At 47.0% G+C, this 17,958-nt stretch overlaps 2 protein-coding genes across 5 annotated transcripts in view; both read left to right on the forward strand.

Moving 5' to 3' along the window:
* Positions 1 to 17,958, forward strand: part of LOC120906010 (RYamide receptor) — a 115,510-nt gene that overhangs the window by 72,617 nt on the left and 24,935 nt on the right. The gene's annotated exons all lie outside the window — the stretch shown is intronic.
* Positions 1,079 to 3,827, forward strand: LOC120906013 (keratin, type II cytoskeletal 3). The gene is made up of 2 exons (XM_040317418.1): positions 1,079 to 1,575; positions 2,350 to 3,827. Exons 1-2 carry the CDS (start codon positions 1,341 to 1,343, stop codon positions 3,027 to 3,029), a joined length of 915 nt encoding a protein of 304 aa, XP_040173352.1. The 5' UTR covers positions 1,079 to 1,340; the 3' UTR covers positions 3,030 to 3,827.

The following is a 17,958-nucleotide window of genomic DNA, read 5'->3' on the forward strand; positions in this document are numbered from 1 at the left end:
TAAAATGCCATCTTTTGCTTTTCGGGCTCACTCCACTTACTTTCTTTCCCAGTTTATTTCCCCTCCCCCTCCCCGTCTCCATCCCCACCCTCTTTCTTCCATACCTTTCTCTCTACACAAAATACCATACAACCTGTGCCCGCGAGGGCCGCCCAACCACGTTCACTTTCGTTCGTTCTGGTTTCGGGTTCGCGTATCTCTCCCCCCCCACCCCTAAATCCCCTTTTTTTTGTTGTTGGGTGGAGTTGGGATGTCTGCCCCGATGTGCCAAACGGGGCATTTCGCCTCTCTCACCACCACCACCACCGTTCTTTTCTTTCTCTTCCATTCTGCCCTCTCCTTGCGCCGATCAAACCGACCCAACGAAAGGAAGGAAAAAAAGCTCATGCTTCCCGCGCACTCACAGCTTCCCAGCGCGACACGACGAACGGAAAGTTCATTTCGCGAACGCCGAACACCGTTTGCGTCGTTTGCGGCCGATGAGATTTCGTCGGCCTTTCCCTCGTCGTGGCCACCCGCGCTCACCCTCACTCCCTTCCCCCCTCTTCCGGACCGCCAACGTTCCACGGGAGCGATCGTTTTGGGTGTGCGGGAAGGGGGTTCACTTTTCATTTCACTACAGGGCCCATCATCATCTTCTCCGCACACATCTCACCGCGTCGAAATTGTGTGTTGTGTATGTACGCGTGTGCTTTTTTTTCTCTCTCTCTCTCTCTCTCTCGCCTTACGCTTCGTGTGGAGTGGGCTGTGTGGAAGCGAAACGGCAACACACAAAACCCTCTGCCAAGCAGTCGCAACCCGAACATAACGCAAACCCGCGTGCGGGACGGGTCGTGCGATTGTTTTGTGTACAAGTGTCCGGGGCGGGGGGAGGTTCGGCGCTTTGCTCGTTCTCGTTTCGGACGAGGCGATGCTTGGGGAGGTGTAGGATCGTTGTTGTCGTTCGTGACGCTGTGTGTGTGTGTGTGTTCCACTCCTCTTCTTCTTCGGCCGGATTGATGAGGCCTTGCCTACCCACCGGGGCCCGGCAGTGCCGGCGCTTTGGTGGGTACCCGGGCATTAAAACAGGGTATAAATTGCATCGACCGCAGCAACCAGATCATCAGTGAAGCATTTGCATCGATCAAACTAAGAAGCAGCAGCAGCAGCAGCAGCAGCACACACAACAGTGGTGCCGTGAGTTTGCAGTTTGGTGAGCTGAGTGATAGGCCCGAGCGAAGAAAAAAAAGGATTCGCATCCTTGCAAGGCAGGCGACGAACGCGCTGTAACGAAACAGAAAAAAAAGCAACGAACCTCGAAGCGTCTTAAGCGTACGAGCAGCAGGAACAGGATACACGCAATGAAGACGTTCGTGCTGGTGAGCTGTTGTTTGGTCCTGGCTTCCGCCCGACCGGAAGCAGGATACTCATACAATCGTCCATCAACTGGCGGCTCGCACGGTGGCGGCGGCGGCGGCTACTCGTCCGGCGGTGGCTCCTTCACGTCTGTCGGTGGCGGCGGCGGCGGCAGCTACAGCGGTGGCTTCTCGTCCGGTGCCGGTGCTAGCTTCGGCAGCAGCGCCGGAGGATTCGGAGGTGTGTGTGCATTCCAGGATATTCCCTTTTCCCTCCCTTCCATTTCCCCTTTCAAAACCCGCTGTTGAACAGCTGCGCATAAAAAAAAAAAAAACAAACACAAAACTGTTCTGTGCCTCGTTGTGCCCCCGTGCTACTAAGTGCCTTCGAGTGAGGGTGGAAAAGCGGAAGTGATGCCCATTGTGGAGGGTTCGTGTGCTTTTGTGTGCCCGTGTGTTTGTGAATGTGTATCAACAGTGACACTAACGATGCCTCCTCCCCCCCCCCCCTCCCACTGTTTGTAATGATACGGTTCTTTTTGGTTGTGCAAACTGACTGGCTAGTGATGCTCCATACGCACGTCACGGCCGGCACTCGAACCCTCCCCCACAGTGCATCAACCGCTGACATCCCGCTCAACTCATGCTTCAATCAATCCTTCCGGGCTCGGGCATCGATTTGCCAATTTTTGGCATTTTTTTCGTCCCACTTAATGGCTGCTTAAAACAAAAGACTCACCACCGGCACACTGATACAACAGGCGACGAACCCTCGAAATGCGTTTTTTTGGCTTTTTTGTTCATTTAAAGTGCAAAGTGTGCAAAGAAAAGGCGTTCAGCAGTGTTTGTTGCGCCCCCTCCTTCTTTCCCCGAGCCACCCACCCCCTCTCCCCTTCACCTACAGCCTTTCTTATCGAAGGACCTTTAGGTGCGCCCATTTAATGCGGTCGTTTTAATTTTAAACTTTTCGTTCCTCCACCCCCACCACCGCACCCCCTCGGTGCCCATCCCACAGGCTCATCGTTCAGCTCGAGCGGTGCGAGCAGCTTCGGCGGCGGCGTGAGCAGCTTCGGCGGCGGCGGCGGCAGCAGCTTCGGCGGCGGCTCGTTCGGCGGCGGCTCGTTCGGCGGCGGCTCCCAGCAGGCCATCATCCAGAAGCACATCTACGTGCACGTGCCGCCCCCAGAGCCGGAGGAGGTGCGCGTCCAGCGCCCGATCCAGCTGGCCGCCCCCCAGAAGCACTACAAGATCATCTTCATCAAGGCCCCGTCGGCCCCGTCCTACCAGGCGCCGCAGATCCCGATCCAGCCCCAGAACGAGGAGAAGACGCTCGTGTACGTGCTGGTGAAGAAGCCGGACGAGCAGCAGGACATCGTCATCCCGACGCCGGCCCCGACCCAGCCCAGCAAGCCGGAGGTGTACTTCATCAAGTACAAGACGCAGAAGGAGTCGAGCGGCGGTGCCGCGTCGGGCGGTTACGCAAGCGCGGGCGGCTTCGGCGGCGATCTGGGCGGCGGACTCGGCGGCGGACTCGGTGGAGGTGATCTGGGCGGCCACGGTTCGCTCGTTGGCGGTGATCTCGGCGGCCACGGTGGACACGGTGGACACGGGGGCGACCTCGGCGGCCACGGTGGTTCGGGTGCGTCCGCACCGGCTGCACAGTACGGTCCGCCCGGCAAGTCCGGCCCGTACTAAACCAAACCGACACAAACACACACACACACACGGGACCACGTAGCTAGTCGTAACCACCTGTAAACAACACAGACACAAACACACGCCTACACATCGCACAAGAGGAGAACATGGCGCTGTCTCCGTCCCAACTGTGCGCATTCGGGCGCCTCCCAATCTTTCTCACTCTCGAAGCTCTGCAGTATCCATCGGCACTTTCTCTCTCTCTCTCTTGGGTCCTTTAGCGCAGCACGCTTTGTATATAGTTTCTAGCCATCCTATCGCCGCCATCTTGTGACCGACCACGCTCTACTATTCACGTCCTTTTCGTACTGCGCGGCTGCCGCCTTCCGGGCTTCCCAAAAAAACCCAAACAAGGATCGCGTTCGCGAGCGAAAGAGCAAAATAGAGAGAGAGAGAGAGCGAGCGAGATCAGATCACCAAGCGAAGCAGAAGGAGAAGAAGAAGATGAAGAACGACCATGCGCGCACTGAGAGGATCACGGGTGCCCTCCGCCACCCCGGAACAACTGCCGCCGAATTTATTTAGTGCGCTAAGGACGACGCTGCTATTTCAATCGTTCTTGGCCGTTTCACTCTTTCATGTCCAGTTCGGTTCGGACGTAAAATGTCCTCCCCTCCCCTTTCCCCCTCCTCATCTGTCACAATCTGTCTCTCTTTCTCTCTCTGTGTTTCCCGCCCCCACCTAGGTTTACAATGTATTGTTAATTACTCACTTACGTTACGTGTTATTACTTTTAAACGTTATTTTTTCAAAATGCAAATTAAAAAAAAAACAACGGTGACAAATTTTGAAAAAAAAAACCCACCCCCTCCTGTTTCTTTTTCATTTGCGTTCGTGTGTGTGTGTGTATGTGTGTGTGTGTATTTGATTGACAAGTTTCGCCGGTACTCGCAAAAGAGGTCAAAAAAGAGGGCTGAAAGTTGATGCCGTAACTGCAACCCCTTTGGGGCTCCACGGTGGGAAAGTAAGCGACATCCTTCCGAGGTTCCCACACTCCTTACCATTCCCTCCCCCCCCCCCCCCTCTACCATTCGCTCCAAACAAGCCGAAATCGAAAATTGATCCGGTATTACTGCTTTCACGCAAAGCATGCCAGCTCTTTACACAATGGCGGTTCCCCAAAAAAAAAAATAATAATAATAATAACACCATCCTGTCCTGGTCGTCTTACATTTCGTTCTGATCCGGCGGTGGTTCGACCGAAACTCGTCTCGCAAGCACGGAGAGAAAAGGGAAAAGGAGCAACACAGCACACGCTCAAGACCACGCACGCTTCCGGGAGCAAGCGCTCACTAATTTTGGGGCTTGTGCTTCGAAGGCGAGGCGAGCGAGCGAGCGAGAGAGAGAGCGACCGCGGTGTCTATGAGGCTGCGTAACAGCTGGCGGCGGCTTCAGCTGCCCGCTCGGTGCTCGTTGTTTGGCTACAGGTTTACAGCACGTGACGCGGCGCCGCATTGCATTGCAGTTGTGCCGCTTCGTTTCCGGGCGATCGTTCGTTCGCAATGGTTTGTTTGGTGGCGCTTCTTTCTTTTGCGTTTTTTTTTTGTTTTGTTTCATCGCTTGCTTTGGGGGGATTATAAAATCAACTTCCGTGTGGCAGCAAACACACAGAAAGCAGATGAAGTGTGAATGAGGTTTGCCATTTCCCCGTTCCGTTTTTCATTTGTAAATCTCGCGTGACGAGTGGAGTAGCAAAGATGATGCTCATTTTGCTTCCTCTTCTCGCTCCATCTCTCTCTTTCTCCTTTATTTTTTCATCGCGAAGAAGTCACCAGTCTTCAGCTAAAAGGTGAGCCTTTTGCTTCCGAGTTGGGGGTGGCCAGCCCTCGCATTCACATTTTCCATTTCCCGTGCCGTGCCTTGCTGTGTCCGTTCCGGTTTTCTGTGTGTGTGTGTGTGTGTGTTTTTTCCCTCTTTCCATTTCTATCTATTGATGCGCCCATCTTTCGTGTGACCTTTTTGCAGTGAAGCTTCCTTTCGCTGGTTCGTTCTCTCGGTCCCGCCGTGCTTTTCTTCTGCTTCCCACTGTACCGGTTTATTTACTCATCTTCATCTCGCCTTCATCCTCCCACTCACTTGCAGTGAGAGCAAAAACAGCCCGCCCTCTTGGGAGGAGGAAATCAAAGGCCAAACAATGCAAAAATTATTCCTTCCATTTCACAGCCCGCCCTGAACCGGATCGCAGGCCGCCTACATTGACAAACGCCGCTTCACCCTTACCCTCTTCTATCCACACACACCCACACACACACACTGCTCTTTAAACAATCATCCAACAGCAGCAGCAGGAAAACGCGGCGTTGCTTGGGAAAGCTCGTAAAACTTGATTGTGGCCGATTCCGCAGCAAAGGTTCGTCGTCTTGTGCCCTCTGCGCCGAGTCTCCAGAGTCGATTGCCGCGCGCACAAGCTTCCGCGTAGTGTCATCATTCTTTCCCGCCATTTCGACCCCCTCCCTCTCCAAATCCCGCGTGAAGGAGCGTCGTTTACTTTCGTATCGTGATCGAAGGAAAAGCCAAACCCCCCCGAACCCCAACCAATCCACCGGGAGTTGCCGTACTTGGATTGTGGAATGGGGTAAAGGTTGGAGGTTAAGCATGGAGAGGGTTTTTCTTCCTCTTGTTTCTTTTTTTTGGCGTTACCTGGGGCGGGGGGAACCGTACCGTTTTTTTTCGTCTTCTTCTTCTTCCACGTGCTGGCGCACTTTTACTTTGTGGCAGCATCGTGTGGGTCGTGTGCGCCCGCCAATCGCCCGAACAGGGCCCGGTGGGGTTTCTCTTCTCCCAGCGCTTTTGTTTTTTTTTTTTGCTTCTGCTGTGCTTTGTTTCGGTCAAACTTGGGCCACGGAAATTTGCGGCGCGAGACAGTAAAAACGCTAACTGGTGGCGGTTGTAATGTTTTTTTTATTTCGTATGATTTTTCTTGTTTTTTTTTTTTTTTGGGCCGGCAACAAACAACGACAAGCGAGTTGATGAGGCGCAGCAAAATGGTGTACACACTCGATTAAAGCTTACGGCAAGGGTTCGCTGCTACTGCTGCCGGTCCCGTCCGCAGCAAATGTCGATGAAATGACAGATGAAATGCAATCAGCGTGCGGATCATCTTGCAGGGCTGGCGATGGCGGTTTGGTTTGGGACACAAAAACGATCGTATCAAGTTGCAATCTGGAAAGTGTTTTTTGTGGCTAGTTCCTTGGTATTGTAATTAACCGCTTGGGGGTTGTTTTGTTGGGGAGGGAAAATGGCAATAAAAATAAATTGCACATGCGATGCGATGGTTGTTGCGTAAGGTAAGCACATTTTGGATAGAAATTTGCCTTTTAAATAAAAACTCGAATGAGCTTGTTAAACACGGCTGCACATACACGGCACCAGAGATGTCCGCAACTCAGCAAGAGTTTCTCTACGATTCGTTTGAGATTATCTATACAACAATCGTTTAAAATTCAACAATCGCAACAAACAACAAAGCATTCTTGGGTTATATGTTTCATTACGAATAGTTATGGCTTTTTTTGAATTCAACATATCAAATGAAACAGTTTCAAATGGGAATTAGTTCACTTTAATAAGTTACTAAATACTTATTGGAATTGATCCGCAACCATTTCAGAATTGGAACCAATTCCGAACCCATAACGTTCCAAGAATTGATACTGAACCTTTATCGGTCCTGAATTCTTACCGACCTAAGAGCTTAAACTAAACCTGTACGAATCATGATCTGATAATGATCCTATTCCGGACTTGAAACTATTATCAAATCTACAGCAGTCCTGGTACTAATATTGAACTAATACATATCATATTCCTGATAGCGAACTCTTACTGGAACAGATCCAAAATCCATACCAGACCTGGAACAGATCTTAAACGTCTTGTCCTGGATCTACTCTTCAACCTCTACCAGGCCTGGAACAAATCTTGAACTCATACCGGTCCAAGAATTGATACTGAACCCCTACTAGTCCTGGAACTTACGAACCATACCGAACTTAGAACCCATATCGGTAGTGGATTAGTGGTGAGAGCTCGGAATTGGACATACCCGATTCCGATTCCATGTTTGGAATCAATTTCGGAGCCGATACCGATGCTGGAATCGATTCCGAGATCTTATGGAGATGCTGAAACTGACTCCGATTTCTAAGCAGATTTTGATTTCCGAGCCAATTTTGATTCTGGAGCCGACTTCGATTCCGGAACCGATTCCGGAACCGATTATAGAATAGATTCCGAGATCTTATCGAGATGCCGAAACTGACTCCGATTTCTAAGCAAATTCTGATATCCAAGCCAATTCAGATTCTGGAGCCGATTTAGATTCTGGAACCGATTCCGGAACCGATTCCGAGATCTTATCGAGATGCCGAAACTGACTCCGATTTCTAAGCAGATTCTGATTTCTGAGCCAATTCCGATTCTGGAGCCGAATTCAATACCGGAACCGATTCCAGAACCGATTCTGATTCCGGAACTGATTTCGATTTCGGAACCCATTCCAGAACCGATTCCGAGAGCTTGTGGAGATGCTGAAACTGACTCCGATTTCTAAGCAGATTCTGATTTCCGAGCCAATTCTGATTCTGGAGCCGAACTCGATACCGGAACCGATTCCAGAACCGATTCTGATTCTGGAACCGATTTCGATTCCGGAACCCATTCCAGAACCGAATCCGAGATCTTATGGAGATGCTGAAACTGACTCCGATTTCTAAGCATATTCTGATTTCCGAGCCAATTCCGATTCTGGAGCCGATTTCGATACCGTAACCGATTCCAGAACCGATTCTGATTCCGGAACTCATTCTGATTCCGGAGCTGATTTCGATTCCGGGATCGATTCCGGAAACAGATTCCGAAATCGATTCCAAAAAACTTCAGAGCTGGCTGAAATCAATTCCTACGAAAACTTATTTTTTCCTATCACCATTATGGATAGAACCCTGATACAGAATCCTCACTGGTAATGAAACTGATCCCGAACCTATACTAGTTCTAGAACCAATTCCGAATCCTTAGCGATCTTAGCACTGATCTTGAACTCATAGATATCCTGCAACTGATACAGAACCCATACAGGACGGGAAAATGATACCGAAACCCTAGGGGAACTGAGTTCCAAAAACTAAATCCAGTACCAAAAGCGTTCCTGAAGCTTCAGTACTAGCTGTGAGCCCTTGGCGGTTCTGAACCTGATTCCTAACCTATACCAGTCCTAAAACTAATACTGATTCCATACCTATCTGAATTCATACTGAACCTATATTGGACCTGGAATTGATCCTAAACTCATGCCGAACAGATTTAGAACACCGCAGTCTAACTAATACTGACTAATAGTGGACCAAGAACCAACTCTCTTGACGTCCCTTTTTAATAAATGTTTTAGTGAATACATTATCCAAACAGCTTCCAGATTGATGGCAGTACCTTAATAAGGTAGACCTTGATAAAAACAACCTAAAAGGTCAACCATTTATTTGATTTTTGATGTCGCTGAAGTGGTGCCAAGAAGAAAGTCGTCATCGATATCTTTCAAGCAGTGTGGCACCTCCTCATCAGTGTGTGTAATCTTCGGAAGATAAAGTTGCATGCTCTGGCATTTTGGAAATCGATGTTTATATTGATTCTGAAGTAATGGCCTCAGTCTTATTGGTTGGAAATCGAGGAAATCTTAGATTAAAGTGAAGAGCAATTGCATATTTGGAACTTTATTTCGCCAATTCCTTGTAAAGGGTTGCTCTACGATTATCTCAAGCTGTTCTTGTTGCTAGTTTGAAATTATTTTTTATGTTTAATGATTCATTTTTAGCAGCTGCTTCTACTTTGGAGAACACACAATTGAGCACCTTGAAACTATAGACGTGAGGATTTTCATTCAATTGTATCAAATTTAATTACAATTTTGACCGAAGAGGACATGCACGAATCATTTAATGCGCTTAATGTATAATATCAATAATTGTAGTGCAATAAAAAAAAACAATAAACTCAACAAACAACAAGTGATGGCACGAAACCCCTGCAAACAAGGCAGTAAAGATCAGATCAATTTACGATGATGCTGCTGCTGCTGCTGCTGTCGGTGCTGCTTGTTGCCTTCGCCGTCTATTTTGGGACGACACGGCGCGCACATACAATCGCGATAAATCCATCCAGTGTCGTCCGGAGGCCGCCGCACTACCACTGCCACTCGACCACCGGTTGCTACTGGGCCGGTTGCCCATCTGCCCGAGGCTTCCACTTTCACGTTGGCCCAAGCTCCCTTGCCGTTGCTGCACGATGCTGCACTTCGGATTGTTATTGTAGCGATGCGGCGGTGCTTACCAGAGCTCTCCCTGGCCGTAGTTTCTTCATTTTTGTTGTTGCTGCGTTCACTTTAATCGTACCGAATGGGAAGACACCACGATGGCAAGGGACCTAAGACACACACGAAGAAAACACTGTTTTGTGTGTCTACGTGTGATGCTTTTCTTTTTGTTTCAAACAAACACTCCCGAAAACACCAAACAATCTGTCCAACAAAATAGATCCATTCAAAGGTGGCCGTACCAAAAAAAAAACCCCTGCCAACAAAACAGAGCAAAAGAAACAAACAAAATCCCTCCCAAATGAGCTGTGTGTGCGCTTGCCAGGCGGAAGAAAAGTGACGTTTGGTTTTTGCTTTTCCAAGCAAAAAAAAAACGACACTCGCACGGTCTGCAAGAGCGCTGGGAGCTCCGCGTGGAGAGGCGAAAAAAAGTAGCTAAATAAATAAACGAAACAATCGCGATTACATGTGCGCACAGTGGTCCCTTCCCCCCACCCCCCCTTGCACCAACAAGAGCATTTGCATTACGACGGAGGAAGCAAGAGCAAAGCAACGCAAAAACGCTCTGCACTCACTTGGAGCTCGCACAACGCGCCATAATGGAACATCATCACCGGTTAAATCGTTGCTCCCGTGCATTTTCCTTTGCATCACGACACACACACACACACACACACACACACACACACACACACACACACACACACACACCCACAAACACATGGGGATAGCAACATTTTCCCACCGGGCGTTTTTTTCCTGCGTGGCGTGCTTCTGTTCTGGTGGGCAAAGATCTGTCGGGCAAGCGGGCAGAGTTGGGCGTGTTGCCGTGGAAACAGAAGCGCTTTTCATCTCCATTTTCCGTACCTGGTTACTCTGCACCAGGGGGAGCTTGCAGCCCGACCCGCTCTGGGCAGCGTTATGCAGCTGCACGTGCACTCGATTAAGCTCTTTAAAGTGGTTTGCATGTATGTGCGCTTTTGTCTGATTAGTTCGCTTTTCGCTAATCATTCTTTCGCTGCACCAGTTCTCTTGTGAGCCAATGGAAAGGGGCAGCATCGGCATTGGGCGATGGTACATATTTATGGTTGGTGGTTCATATCCTAACGAGCCTGCCTGCCCCTTTTCAGGGCCCGCGCAAACGTCAACTGCTGACAGGAAAGCAAATGGCCAGTCGGTGCAGAAAACGGCAAACAGCTGCGTGCGACCGCCAGCACTTGGATGCTTTATTTTCCCATTCACTCGGCCACTCAGCCACACACGCACACACACACACACACACACCTACAGATCAAACACTGCTGCACCACCGGAAGTGGGGTGGGAAAATGCAGCGCGCTCCACCAAGAACTGCCGGCGGCCACGTGAAGCACGCGCCAGTATATATAGGAGGGAGTTTTTGCTTGTGTTCAGTACTTTCGTTTGCTATTACTGTACAATTTCCACTGCAAGTGGGGTTGTTTTTTTTATAGTGAGAAAACAACAGCCACCTGTGTATTTGCTTTTGTTTGCTCCCATCCAAAACGTTCATGTTAATTGAATAGCAAGGATTGCCTGCATACAAACGGAGTTGCTCTTAAATGAGCTGCTTTACGGTAAGGAGAAACTTCCCAATCCTAACGAAACAGCCATTGAAACGCTTTTTAATTTTTAATTTTAATTTAATTTTTAATTTATAATACATTGGAGCAAATTGACGTCTCCGATGTGACACATTACGTTGTAAAATGCCGCGTGGACTGCTTTTTCTCTGCAGAATTTTATAAATAACATGATGGGAACAAGAAAAGGCACCAGATGCCAATTACACTAATAATTTTATTTATAATGTATTGATATTATGGCTTTCTGGAACGTGAAATTAAGGGTTTGGCTGTTCTTCAGCCAAGAGCCAGGCTAAGAACATGGAATTTGAACATTAACATTTGAACATTAACACTCAATAAGCACGTTGAAAATGCTAAGACTCCTTCATCATCCATCATGTTTTGTATTGGATGTCTTCATATCCAGTCTCTGGCCATATCGTGTATTAACTTTACATGATTGTCAGAATGTTCTAGAATCAATTCAAAGTGGGTCCGATCCCTAGTAAGCCATGTCATGTTAGATAAATGTTTACTGTCTATCTCCTATCATTACCGGTGGTGGTAGTTTGAACAATTTTACTTCAATTCGGATTGAAATTCGTGGAATTCCTCAGGTAATTCCTATTAATATAATTCAGTAATTTTTGATTGATTTGTAAAAAAGTCAAACTCTGTTACCGGTAACCACGTCTTCCCGTCGTTCCAGGAGGACACCGACATTCAGAATTTGAACATTGAAAAATGTTAAAACCAGAAAGATGTTGTGCGTGTATGGATGTGAAGATTACAGGGTTTCAAATCATAAAATAGAATCGTACACTCAGTTCGGCAAATGTTTCACACGGGGAAGTGGTACCTTGCATGCATTCTGAGGAGGTTTGCAAACATATGATAGAGTGTAGCAACCGAATAGGGGGATATTACAAGCTCCTAGATGAATTAATTTAATTTAATGATCAATCTCAAAGGTTCTAAAGAACAGCCATTGAAACGCTTACGTCATCAGAATGCCGTTAACAGATCCGGTTCGAAGGACCAAATTGCGCAGTGCACAGTTCATGGAACTATTGGGCGGGTTTCGGTGTAGTGCGATTTAATTTTTATTTTTTTAATTCATTGGAGCAAATTGACGTCTCCGATATGACACATTACGTGGTAAAAGGCAACATTGACTGCTTTTTTCTGCAGAATTTCATAAATAAAATGATGGGAACAAGAAGGCACCAGATGCCAATTACACTAAAATAAATATTTAAAATGCATTGATATTATGGTCCCCATTATGGAGCCAGGCTAAGGACATGGAATTTGAACATTAGCATTTTTGACACTCAATAAGCACGTTAAAAATGCTAAGACTCCTTCATCATCCATCATGTTTAGTATTGGATGTCTTCATATCCGATCGCTGACCATATCGCTTATTAACTTTACATAACTGTCATAATGTTCTAGAGTCAATTCAAACTGTTTATCTTTCTATCACTACCGGTGGAGGTAGTCTGAACAGTTTTACTTCAAACCGGCCCCCGTGAAATTCCTCAGGTAATTCCTATTAGTATAGCTCAGTAATTTGTAATTGATATGTAAAAAAGTCAAACTCTGTTGTCAGTAAACACGTCACGGTCCAGGAGGACACCGACATTCAGAATTTTTACGTTGAAATATACTTAAAACTAAAAACATGTTGTCAGATGTATGACTAGAATCATATAATGGAATCGTTCACTCAGTTTGGGGAATGTTTCCAACGGGGAAGTGGTACCTTGCATGCATTCTGAGGAGGTTTGCAATCATATGATAGAGTGTAGCAACCGAATAGGGGCATATTGCAAGCTCCTAGATGAATTGCTTTAATCTAATGAGCAGCTTCAAAGGTCCTAAAGAACAGCCATTGAAACGCTTACGTCATCGAATCCGGTTCGAAGGACCAAATGTGCGTAGCGCACAATTTAATGCACTATTGTGCGGGTTGCAGAGTAGCACGCATTTTTATTTATAATATTTTGTAAAATTCATTGGAGCAAATTGACGATTCAACTGTGGAGCTGTCACTTGACTGTAAACATTGGAAAAAACATCTATAAATTTACTTATTTATCATGTTTAATTGTCACTCCGCGGCAGGATTTGAGGCAGGCAGAATCGGAATAGGAGTTCGGGCAATCGAAAGTACTTGATTAAGCTAGTCGATTTAATTAAAATATAAATTGAATTTTGTTCCACTTAAAACGTCGTGCTGTAAAGTATTAAACAAGCTCTTACAAGATTCCAACCAAAGTAATTCCGATGATTATTCAAGTTAGAAATAAAAGGGCAAAACGACGGGTTAAATAAATAATCATTCTTTTAATCGCTTCTGGTTCCGCTAAAGCAGCAGGAAAAAAGGGTACAAACATTTAAATAGTTTTTCTCCCCCACGACATCTTTCCTTCACTTGGATGATGGAGAGGCAAAGTTTCCTTCAAACTGCACAATTTATTCGATTTGACCGTTGTTTTTTGTTGTTTGCTTCGTCCCTTTCCTTACCGTATTTACTGTACAATTTACTTCCGCTCCGCCGCCCGCTAATCCAAATTTATTCCAAAGTGCAACTATTTTCAACTCTTACCGTGGGCTGCCTTTTCCATCCCCTTCCCTTTCCCGCCTTCCAATTCGCACCCTTGCAGACGGCTCGATTGCAGAAGCACGGCCAGAAACGACGACACTTGCCGAATGAAGCGTAAAGGTTACTTGGATTGCATTGCTTTCCCCCACCAACGGTACAGCACATAAATTAAACATCGTAACAGGAGCCCGCCATAAATTAACGCGCCAACCAGAGCCCCACCCCTCCCCCCGCGCGCTCCATAGTAAAAAGAAATTCTTTTGCGCTTCGCCTATCGCGATGACGACTGCTGCTGCCGGGTTGACCTTTCTTTCTCGTTCGTTTGCGCTTGTTTCATTCTGCTTGGTTGAGTGTTATGCAAGCGGTTGGGTGGTGAAGCTTTTTTTTAAATACATTTTTTGCCTGGGCGAAAGGAAAAGGGGGGGGGGAGATCGCCTTTATTTTCCCTTTGCCACACGAAGCACGGGAAGCTCTGCCGAAGCAGATAAACCGATTAATTGTACGTAAAAACCGCTCGCAGCGGTGCCGGACCGGTGCATGTCGACTGCAGGCACATCCCAGAAAAAAAAACAAACACACACATACGCGAAGAGAACGCAAGAGAGAGAGAGAGAGTGAAAAATCAATCATGTACACGCACACCGCGTTTCAGCGGATTCAGTGTTCTCCCATCTCCCAAAACAAAAGCACCCCAAAAGGACATTAAAATTAAGTTGTTCAAAAACGAACAGGCAGAAGTGGTGAAACAAAGCGAAAAATCAACCGTCGCGAAGTTGCCGTTGCAACGTGGAAGTAGAAGAAAGGAAGAGAGGGACGAGCGCAAGGGAAAACACAGCGAAACGGGAGTGAAAATGCATAAAAGTGCATTGTGAGCGGGGCACACGTTTGCATCGAGCCCCCCCCCCTGTCTGCGGGGTGATAAATTTCATTACACTTGCCACTCTCCCCTTCCCAATACAACCACCCCCCATCCCCACTTAGTGCTTACCGATAAGCTGTAAAGCTCCCGCGGGCCAACCTTTGACGCGCGCGCTCTCGCGTGATAGAATTACGGCGCAGCAGCAGCACTAACCCATCAACTGACAGCAGCAAAGCGGGGAGGAGGGGAAAAAGGGGGATAGTGGGTGATATGCTCCCGCTTTTCTTCTTCGCTATCTGCCGTCGGTTGTCGCTTGAATTAAGATCGTACTCCCCCATATCGCACCATTATCGTGGGTCGTCGTCATGGTCGTGCATGCACGATGCATATAAATAATTGACATGCAACCGAACGACGCCGAGGGTTGGTTTTATGTATCGTGCATAAAAAGTGTTAAAAGTGCAGCATACATCGCCCCCCCCCCACCCTCTCCTCAAAGCCCGCTGACATTTGTGTGACGGACAACAAAAAAAAAAAGAAGCAACTCTCTTTGTTGTGTGGCTCAGTGTTGTTTTAACTGGTGTGTCTCGGTCGTTTTTAATTGCGCAGCGTTGCAAAAGACACTGTGCGTCAGTGCGTCACTGGAGCGAGGAGGCGTAAAGGCGCAGCACCAAAACACTGAGTGCCTGTTATTGAATTATCCGAGCCGGCCAAATTAAAGCGAAACGAACGCGAATCCTTGTCGGAAGCGGATAGCTTTCCCTATTTGCTTTTATGATGTGTGTGTGTGTGTGTGTGTGAGGAAGGATTGTGGACACACGCCCGCCAGTCTCCCGGGAGTCTCAGTCCTCCAATGTGCAATGTTGCAAGAAAGTGTACGAAGGGCAGGGGGAAAAGAAAATAATTTAATAGCTCACAAGACCTTTGCCTGCTTGGCGCGAACCGGGTGGAAGAGATGTCACGTTTGCCCGCTGGCTGCTGGCTGGCCGAACGAAAACGCCGTTTGTGCCCCAATGCAACCGACTTGTGCGCTGACGTCATTGCGCCCGGGCTGACATTTGATAACGGTCGCAGCTTCGCCTGCACGGGCCGGCGGGAATTGCTGTCTGCATTTGCATCCTATTTCTTGCGCGTGCCCCCCTTCCCCCCCCCCTCCTATCACGCTCCGTAGTCGGTGGAATTGCACTGGGAGCGGGATGTACTTTTTTGTTTCCCCTAATTCCCCATCGATGATATCAGTGGCTGTGTATGACTGTGTGTGTATTAGCGTTGGCTGACGAGTGTTTTTGAAATTTAATATCCGGACACATACATTTCCCATTTATCTTAGCTCGTGTCATGGTGTACATTAATGGGCTCATAATGGGTGCAGAGATGTGGAAGGTTCTTTTTTTCATCACGCATAGTTACGGTACATTTCAATTCTGAATCTCGAATTAAAATGGATTGAAATGGGAATGCATTCTGAGTGGAATTGTTACCATGAGCGGTCCTGGATCTGACGTAGCCCATACCAGACCTGGAACTGATACTGTACCCATACCGATACAGAAGTTGATCCTAAACTCAAGTCAAATCTGAAACAGATCTTGAATCAGTGCCAACACAGGAGCAGATCTAGAACCTAAATTGGTCCCGAAACTTATACTGAACCCATTCCGGTAATGGAACTGCTATTGAGCTCATATCGGTCCTAGAAGTGATACTAAACCCACACTGATACTGAAACTGATACTGAATAGGACCAGTATGGTCCTGGACCAGATCTAGAACCTATATTGGTCATGGAACTTATATTGAATCCTTCTTGGAACTGGAACTGATGTCGAACCTATACTAGAACTGGAGCTGATTCTAGACCCATACTGGTCTTGGAACAAATGTAGAGCTTATATTGGTTCTAGAACTTACATTGAATCCTTACTGGAACTGGAACTGGTACCGAACCTATGCTGTAACTGGACCTAAACCGGTACTGGAGCTGATACTGCATCCATATCGGTCCTAGAACTGATACTGAGCTCATACTAGTACTGGCACAGATCTAGAACCTATATTGGTTCTGTAATTTACAATAAATTCTTACTGGAACTGGGACTGATCCCGAATCTTTGCCAATTCTAGAACAGATTTTGAATCCATATTGGTCCAGAAACTGATACTGAACCCATATTGGTCCTACAACCGATCTAGAACCTATATTGGTTCTATAACTTATATTGAATCCTTACTGGAACTGGAACTTATGCCGAACCTATACCAGAACTGGAACTGATACCAAAACTATATTGATACTGAACCTTTAACGTCCCTGAACGAGATACTGTACCCATAGCGGACTTGGAACTGGTACTGAAGCCACACTGGACTTGGAACTAATACTGGACCCATACCGATCGTCGAACAGATTTAGAACCTATATTGGTCCTCGAACTTATATTATATCCTTACTGCAACTGGAATAGATCCCTCACTCATTCCGGTCCTGGAACTGATACTTAATCAATACTGGTCCTGCAACATATCTAGAAACTATATTATTTCTGGAACTTATATTGAATCCTTACTGGAACTGGAACAGATCCCGAGCCTATACTGATACTGAACCTATAGCGGTACTGAAATTGATCCTGATTCCATACGGGACTTCGAACAGCTACTGAACTCATATCGATCCTGGAACTGATACTGAACCCTTACCGATTCGATGTACTGTGATTCCAGTACTGTGATCGGTCCTGAAACTGACGTAACCTTTACTAGACTTGGAACTGATACTAAAGCCATTCCGGCCATATAATAGATCTAGAACCTGTATTGGTTCTGAAACTGATGTTGAATCCTTACTGGAAGTGGAACAGATCCTGAACCTATAATGGTTCTGAAACAGATCCCGTACCTATATTGATTCTGGAACAGATCCAGATCCCGTCTTGATATTCCGAATCCGTACGAGTCTTGGAACTGATCCTGAACCTGTACCGGTCCTAGAACTACTCTTGTATCTTTATCTGATCTGTTTCGGAACTCTTATCGATTCTGGAACTGATTCCGAACCCATACCGGGTCTGTTCCAGATCTACAATTTATGTTGATTCTAGAATTTATATTCATTCCTGCATGGAACTGGAACTGATCCCGAATCTTTGCCTTGCTTTGTACAAATTTCCAATCCATACCGGTCCAGGAACTGATACTGAACCCATACCGGTCCTAGATCAGATTTAGAACGGATATTGGTTTTGGATCTAATACTGAATCTTTACTGGAACTGAAATAAATTCCTCACTCATACCAGTTATGGAACTGCTACTGAAGTCATACCGGTTCTGGAACTGATCCCGAACCTATGCTGATAAGTTAACTGAAACTGAACCCATACTGGTCCTGGAACTACTTTTCTACCAGGCCAGGAACTGATGTTGAATCCATACGGGTCATGGGACTGATTCCGAATCCATGTCAGTTCTGGAACTGTTTCCCAACCTAAACTAGATCTGAAACTGCGTATTTCACGTGCAAATTGAAGGCCTGTGGAACTAAACTATAGAACAGAGAGC

This window comes from Anopheles arabiensis, chromosome X, assembly GCF_016920715.1.
Source record: "Anopheles arabiensis isolate DONGOLA chromosome X, AaraD3, whole genome shotgun sequence".
NCBI classification, from domain to species: domain Eukaryota; kingdom Metazoa; phylum Arthropoda; class Insecta; order Diptera; family Culicidae; genus Anopheles; species Anopheles arabiensis.